Source organism: Nicotiana sylvestris, chromosome 1 (assembly GCF_000393655.2).
Source record: "Nicotiana sylvestris chromosome 1, ASM39365v2, whole genome shotgun sequence".
Taxonomy (NCBI): Eukaryota; Viridiplantae; Streptophyta; class Magnoliopsida; order Solanales; family Solanaceae; genus Nicotiana; species Nicotiana sylvestris.
The window spans coordinates 54,367,800-54,375,736 of record NC_091057.1 but is presented as its reverse complement, the minus strand read 5'-3'; the positions used below and the strand labels follow the sequence as shown (position 1 = coordinate 54,375,736).

Genomic DNA, 7,937 nt, shown 5'->3' with positions numbered 1-7,937 from the left:
TTCTTTCAACAAGAGCACCCATCTCATCAATCGAGCTTTGGAATCTTTCTTGCTCATAAGATAATGAAGTGCCACGTGATCTGTGTGGACAATGACCTTTGCAACCACCAAGTACGGGCGAAACTTCTCAATTGCAAACACAATAGTAAAGAGCTCTTGCTCCGTAATGGTATAGTTGACTTGGACACTATTCATGGTCTTACTAGCATAGTAGACCGATGAGAGATCTTGTTGATGCATTGCCCCAAAACAGCCCCCACCTATATGTCACTTGCATTGCACATGAACTCAAAAGAAACACTCCAATTTGGAGTGGAAATGATGGGCATAGTTGTCAACTTGAACTTTAACAATTCAAAGGCTCTCATGCAATCATCATTGAAGTTAAACTTATCATCTTTATAAAGGATCTTGCACAATGGGTTCACCACCTTAGAGAAATCTTTGATAAAATGCCGGTAAAACCCTGCGTGGCCTAAGAAACACCGCATACCCTTTACCGAAGTTGGAGGGCAAAAGTTTAAAAATCACCTCAATCTTTGCCTTGTCAAATTCAATTCCCTTCTTTGAGATTTTGTGGCCAAGTACAATGCCTTCCTCAACCATGAAATGACACTTCTCTCAATTGAGCACCAAATTTGTTTCTTCACATCTCGTCAATTCTTTGTCTAAATTTGCAAGACAATAATCAAAAGAATCCCCAACCACCGAGAAGTCATCCATAAAATCTTCAAGGTAGTCATTCACCATTTCCATGAAGATAGCCACTATACACCTTTGAAAAGTCGCTAGAGCATTGCACAAACCAAATGGTATCTGCTTGAAAGCAAAAGTACCATAGGGACATGTAAAGGTTGTTTTCTATTTATCTTTTGGAGAAATAAGGATTTGGTTGTATCCCGAATACCCATCAAGAAAGCAATAGAAAGCACGACCGACCAACCTATCAAGCATTTGGTCTAAGAAAGGAAGTGGAAAATGTTCCTTCCTTGTGACTTTGTTGAGCTTGCGATCGTCCATTCACACTCTCCAACCGGTCACCGTTCTTGTAGGAATGAACTCATTCATGTCATCAGTGGCCACCGCCATACCCTCCTTCTTTGGGACACATTGAACCGGAGAAGTCCACGAACTATCTGAAATGGCGTAGACAGCCCCGACATCCAACCACTTGATAATCTCCTTTTTGACCACTTCTTGCATAGCTTTATTGAGTCTCTTTTGATGTTCAATAGATAGTTTGATGCCTTCCTCCAATTTGATCTTATGTATGCAAAATGCGAGGCTTATCCCCCAAATGTCCACCCAACAGCCTTTTTCCTCTTTTGTAGCACCACCAATATAGAATCTACCTGACCGTTAGTCAAACAAGAGGAAAGATAAACAGTTAAAGTAGAACAAGGACCAAGAAATTCATACCGAAGATGTGTAGGCAAAGGCTTCAACTCCAAGGTAGGAGGCTCTTCAATTGAAGGCTTTGTAGGAGGAGTTGTACTATTTTCAAGATGCAAAGATAATTTTTGGTGTGCATAATTGTATGACCCTATTCCTTGCAAAGAGTTCACATATTCCATGAAGCCATCCATATCGTCATCATCAAAGTTGAGCAAGACAGCCTCCAACATATCACCAACATTTATCGTAGTATTTATTTCATCGACAATGACATTAGTCACCAAGTCCACAAAAGAGCATACCTCATTGCTATTGGTTGCTTCATGGACTTACACACATGGAAAACCTCTTTTTCATCACCAACCAGGAAAGTAAGTTCTCCTTATTCAACATCACAAAGAGCCTTCTCCGTAGCAAGGAAAGGGCTTCCAAGAATAATCAGTACCTCATAATTGACTTCACAATCGAGAATGGCAAAATCCGCCAGAAGATTGAATTTATCAACACGTACCAAAACATCCTCAATCACTCCCAAAGGTCTCTTCATAGTATGATCGGTCATTTGCAATCTCATAGATATGGGCCTTGGTTGTCCAATTCCCAATGTCTTGAAAACCGAATAGGGAATCAAATTGATCTTTCACTAATATCACAAAGCATTTTAGCAAACTCGACACTTCCAATTGTAAAAGGAATCGTGAAAGAACCGAGATCCTCCAACTTGGGAGCCATTGAATGAACAATTGCACTCACTTGATGAGTGACTTTGATAATTTCAAAATTCATTGACCGCTTCTTTGTCACAAGATCCTTCATAAACTTTGCATAACCAGGCATTTGTTCCAAAGCTTCAACTAATGGCATATTGATTGAAAGACTCTTCATCATTTGAATAAACTTCTTGAATTTGTTTTCACCATTTTACTTGTAAGTCTTTAAGGGTATGGAGGTGGAGGCTTAGGCAATGGTACCTTAGCCTTTTGCAATACCAGCTCCGGTATGTCAATAATGTGATTCCTAGAAAGGTTCACCTCCTCTTGAGTCTTTTCCACACTATCATCAATATCAATATGAACCTCATCATTTAATTGCACCTCATTGCTCAGAACCTCTTCTTCTTGCACCACTTGCTCATCATCCACAAGTTGTTTTTGACTTGAGGTGGGTGCATATCCACCTCTTCCAATTCTTGTAGTAACGGCCATGGCATGCCCCGTGTTGTTCCCACCCTTTGGGTTTACTACCGTTTCACTTGGTAGTGCCCCTTTAGGACGAGTGTTTAGAGCTAGAGAGATTTGCCCCATTTGAACTTCTAAGTTGCGGATCGATTTGTTTTGTGAGGCAAGTTGGGCATTCGAATTGGCATTCTTTTCCATCATTTCTTGAACATGTTTTCAATACGCCCCATCTCATTGTTTGAAGAACTTTGGCCAAAGGAAAGATAAGGAGGGGGGTTGCTTGGTTGTTGATACATCAGGGGCCTTTGAAAACCTGACCCCTGGTTACTTTAATTATTGTGCTATCTGCCTTGATTGTTACCCCCCCTCCCCCCAAATTTCCTTGATTATTGTCACTCCAATTTCCTCAATTGTTATTGTTATGCCAATTCTCTTGGTTGTTTCCACCACTTCAATTTCTTTGGTTGTTAGAATTCTAAGTGCCTTGATTGTTTTGAGGTCTCCATTGTTGTTGATTTGGGCCTTGGAAATTGTTTCTTTGCCCTTGAAAGTTGTTCACATATTGCATCTCCTCTTCTTGTTTATTGTAAGAATCGTCTTGATCAAACTCACTATCTTCTTGCACATAATTCTCCACTCGATATTGTACTTACGGACACTTGGTCCTTCTTTTGTGCACTATCATGTACACTCCCTCCATGGCATTGACTATCAACTCTTTGTGAAGGTGGATCACGTTGGGATCACCTTATGGAACATTAGCCCGGGATTGCCACGTTGATGAAGTTTCCACCATTTCATCCAAAATCCCACAAGCCTCTGCATAAGGCATGGTCATAAAATTTCCACCGCCAAGTTGATTCATCACATAATGGTTGGTCGTACTAATCCCACGATAGAAAGTTTGTTGAATCATATTCTCCATTATATCGTTGTTGGGACATTCTTTGACCATTGTTCTATACCTCTCTCATATCTCGTGTAGTGGTTCATTGGCTCTTGCTTGAATGTTAAAATCTCATTCCAAAGTGTATCCATATGCCCCGGAGAGAAAAACATAGAAATACATTTCTCCGCCAATTCATCCCAAGTATGAATGGAATGGTTCGACAAACGTTCCAACCAATCTAAAGTTTTCCCCCGTAGAGAGAAGAGAAAAAGCCTTAGCCTTAATGCATCCTCGGTGTGATGACCCAAAAGGTCACCACTCGTTTTGAAAGTAAATTCTGTGTTCTAAGGCTTTAAAACCCTCCTTTGTCTCACCTCGATTTGTGTGCGCAGTCCGGGCGCCTTTCCGGAAAGCTTTTATGTGAAATCTAGGAAAATAACGAAATTGACTTCTAAAATTGCTTAAAGTTGACTTTGGTCAACATTTTTTTGTAAACGGTCCCGGACCCGTGATCTGACGGTCTCGTAAGGTCCGTAGTAAAATATGGAACTTGTGAGTATGTCCGGAATCAAATTCCGAGGTCCCAAGCCCGAGAAATGAATTTTTGTAAGAAGTTATTGAACTGAAATTATAAGAGTTTTTGGAAAAGAAAAGATGTTTGAAATTGATGGTAGCTGGCCCGTATTTAGGTTCTGGAGCCCGGTCCAAGTCTTATATAATAATTAAGTTGAATCTGTGAAGTCTGGTAAGAATCGGAGTTCGTTTAGTATAAATCGCACCTTTATTTGAGAAAATGGAAATTTTGATGTTCTTGAGTGATTTCATGAATGTGAGGTTTAATTCATAATTGTTGATGTTATGTTGATGATTTGATCGCACGAGCAAGTCTGTATGATGTTTTTAGACTTGTGTGCATGTTTGGTTTGGAGCCCCGAGGGCTCGGGTGAGTTTTGGATAGGCCGCAGAGTGTTTTGAACTTAGGAGCAGCAGTTGATGTGTTGCATGTCTGCAGGCTTCGCATTTGTGAAGCCTGGCTTGCAAATTCAAGCTTGCAATTGTGACTAACCATCGCATTTGAGATGACTGTGTAGGGGGTGACCTTCGCATTTGCGAAGCTCCATGTCGCAAAAGCGACTCCAACAGTGATCGCAAATGCGAATGATTGTTCGCATTTGCGAAGTTAACAGGGCAGGCCTACCTTCGCATTTGCAAAGCCTGGACCGCAATTGCGAGTTCCCATTTGTGAACCTAACATCGCAAATGCGATATCTGCATGTGTAAAATCAAACTTAGACGAAATTTTCTTTATTTTTCAAACTTCCTCCAACCCTAAGCTCTCTTGGGCGATTTTCCAAAGAAAGGTTCTTCTCCAAATCATAGGTAAACAACTTCTAACTTATTTTCTTCAATCAATAACATCTTTTCACATGATTTCAATTCAAAATCAAAGTTTTTCATAAGGAAATTAGGTGTTTTTGGGTAGAACTTAGGATTTTTTATTTTTAGGGATTGGGACCTCAATTTGAGGTCCGATTTCAAAACAAATTATATATTTGAATTCGTAGGTGAATGGGTAATCGGGTTTTGGTTTGAACCTCGGGTTTCGACCATGTGGGCCCGAGGTCGATTTTTGACTTTTTGGGGGAAATTATTAGAAAACCTATTTTCATGCATTAGAATTGATTCATTTAGCATTTATTGATATCGTTAAGTAAATTGTGGCTAGATACAAGTGAATTGGTGGTGGAATCGAGGGGTAAAGCGGTAGTTGAGGCTTGATTGTGTTCATGGCATTGAGGTAAGTATTTTGTCTAACCTTAGCTTGAGGGATTAGGAATTGTGTCTTATTTTCTATGTGTTAATTGTTGAGTACGACGTATAGGTGTGGTGACGAGTATCTATATGTCAGTGTCAAGCATGCTCATGAGTATTATACTATGGTTGGTGTGACTCTATTTTGTATTGTCCATGCTTAATATGATGATTTCTAATGTTGAACAAGGCTTATGGAAGTATTCTTGGTAATTGAACATGGTAGAGCATTAGCTCAAGTTGAGAATTGAGTTGTGAAGTAATTGTGGAAAAGAGAAGAGGTTTATGATATTGTCTCCCTTGCCGGGATGTTATTGCTTTGATATTGTTTCCCTTGCCGGGTTGTTATTGCTCATGTTATTGTTTCCCTTGCTGGGATATTATTGATATACTATTGTTCCCTTGCCGGGATTCTATTGTGATTTTATTGATTCCCTTGCCTGCATTACTTTGTGATTGTTACTTGGGTAAGGAAGAGTGTAAAAGCACGAAGGGTGATGTTGTGCCATGATATGAGTGATAATGCACGAAGGATAATGTCGTGCCATGATTATGTGAGGTAAAAGCACGAAGGGTGATGTCGTGCCGATTATATTGATTCTTATGGTGAGAACGAGAGCAAACACACGAAGGGTGATGCCGTGCACTTTTGGTTGTTTTCCTTATTCTTGCTTATAGTTGAATTTTGGTGCTCTGTATGCTTCTTTATTGAACTTCTGTTTGTATATGATATTCCTCTGAGCATGTTTCCCCTTCCCATCTTTAACTGCTAGTTTCTGTCATTATTACTTGTTGCATATGATATAACTGCACGGGTTTATTTGGTAGTCTTGTCCTAGCCTCCTCACAACTTCGCCGAGGTTAGGCTTGACACTTACCAGCACATGGGGTCGGTTGTGCTGATACTACACTCTGCACTGTGTGTAGATCCCGGTGCTAGAGCTTTGGGACCATAGTGAGGTTGTTGTCTTCAGTCCATTAGGAGACCTGAGGTAGACCTGCAGGCGTCCGCAGGCCTTGGAGTCCTCTTCTATCTTTTCATTCTATTTTTATGTAGTTCAGAGACAGATTTGTATTATTTTCCTTAAGACCACTATTTGTAGTATTCGTAGATAGTCTGTGACATTGTGACACCAAATTATGGGTAGAGTTGTATTTTGGATTTCCGTAATAGTATCTAGTGATATTATCAGATTTTGTCTTCCGCATTCATTTTATTATTATGGTTATTCTACTGTTGATCGTATGTTATATTGAACTATTAAAAGGCTAAGTAAACAGGGTTAATGAATCTATAATACTCAGTTTGCCTAGCTTTCATGAGTAGGCTCCATCATGACTCCCGAGGGTGAGAAATTTGGGTCGTGACAAGTTGGTATCAGAGCCCTAGGTTGCTTAGGTCTCACAATTCACGGAAAAGCTTAGTAGAGTCTGTATTTATCCCCCAAAGGCTACAGAGTTAGGAAAAACTTCACATCTATTCTTTCCTGTCGCGCGACCTGATTTCTCAATGCTAATTGAACTTCCACTCTGTTCTTTCGCAGATGGTGAGAACACGTACCGCTTCATCAGCTGACCAGTAGCCCGAGCCCCCAGTAGAAGCTCCTGCGAGGTACAGAGGTTGAGATCGTGCTAGGGCCCGAGGCAGAGGCAGGGCTCAGCCTAGAGCTCGAGCAGCAGCACCAGCGGCGGAGCCTTAGGTTGTGTTTGACGATGAGGTTCCAGCCCAGACAGTTCCAATAGGACCAACTTAGGTCCCATAGGGGTTCATCGCCACCCCGGTACTTCAGGATGCTCTGGTCCGTCTAGTGGGCCTTATGGAGAGTGTCGCCTAGACAGGCTTGCTTCCTGTAGCACCAGCCATCTCTCAGGCTAGAGGAGGAGCCCAGACTCCTGCTACTTGCACTCTGGCGCAGGTGGCTCCCCAGTTTCAGACTCTAGCAGCTCAGCCAGTTGGGGTAGTTCAGTCGGGTGTTGTGGCATAGACCGGTGAGGGGTCGGCTATGTCTGTTGATGCCTTATGGAGATTGGATAGGTTCACCAAGCTTTTCACTACTACCTTTGGTAGTACATCTTCTGACGATCCTTAAGATTATTTGGACAGTTGTCATGAGGTTCTACAGAACATGGGGAAAGTGGATACCAATGGGGTTGACTTTGCTGCTTTTCGACTGTCTGGATCCGCCAAGACTTGGTGGAGAGATTATTGCTTGGATAGACCAGCTGGGTCACCAGCTTTGACTTCGGATCAGTTCTCTCAGATATTTCTGGAGAAGTTTCTTCCTATCACTTAGAGGGAGAACTATTGGAGGCAGTTTAAGCGTCTCCAGCAGGGTTCTATGACTGTCACTTAGTATGAGACCAGATTTATTGACTTAGCTCATCATGCTCTTCTTATACTTCCCATTGAGAGAGAGAGAGAGAGTGAGGAGGTTTATTGAGGGACTCGCTTAACCTATTCGATTGCAGATGGCTAAGGAGACATGGAGCAAGATTTCTTTTCAGGATGTGGCCAATGTGGCCAGGAGAGTTGAGATGGTTCTATCACAGGGGAGTGGTCAGGGGTCTGACAAGAGGCCTCGTCACTCGGGCAAATTCAATGGTGCCTCGTTTGGAGGTACAGATTCTTTTAGTAGGAGCCTTTCTTCCAGGCTGTTTCATTC

At 41.6% G+C, this 7,937-nt stretch overlaps 1 protein-coding gene across 1 annotated transcript; it reads right to left on the bottom strand.

The window, feature by feature from the left end:
* Positions 1–621: 621 nt before the first annotated feature.
* Positions 622–1,203, bottom strand: LOC138870108 (uncharacterized). The gene is made up of 2 exons (XM_070147739.1): positions 1,042–1,203; positions 622–816 (listed from the first exon to the last, which is right to left on the bottom strand). The coding sequence occupies exons 1-2, from the start codon at positions 1,201–1,203 to the stop codon at positions 622–624; spliced, it is 357 nt and encodes a 118-aa protein (XP_070003840.1).
* Positions 1,204–7,937: the final 6,734 nt, after the last annotated feature.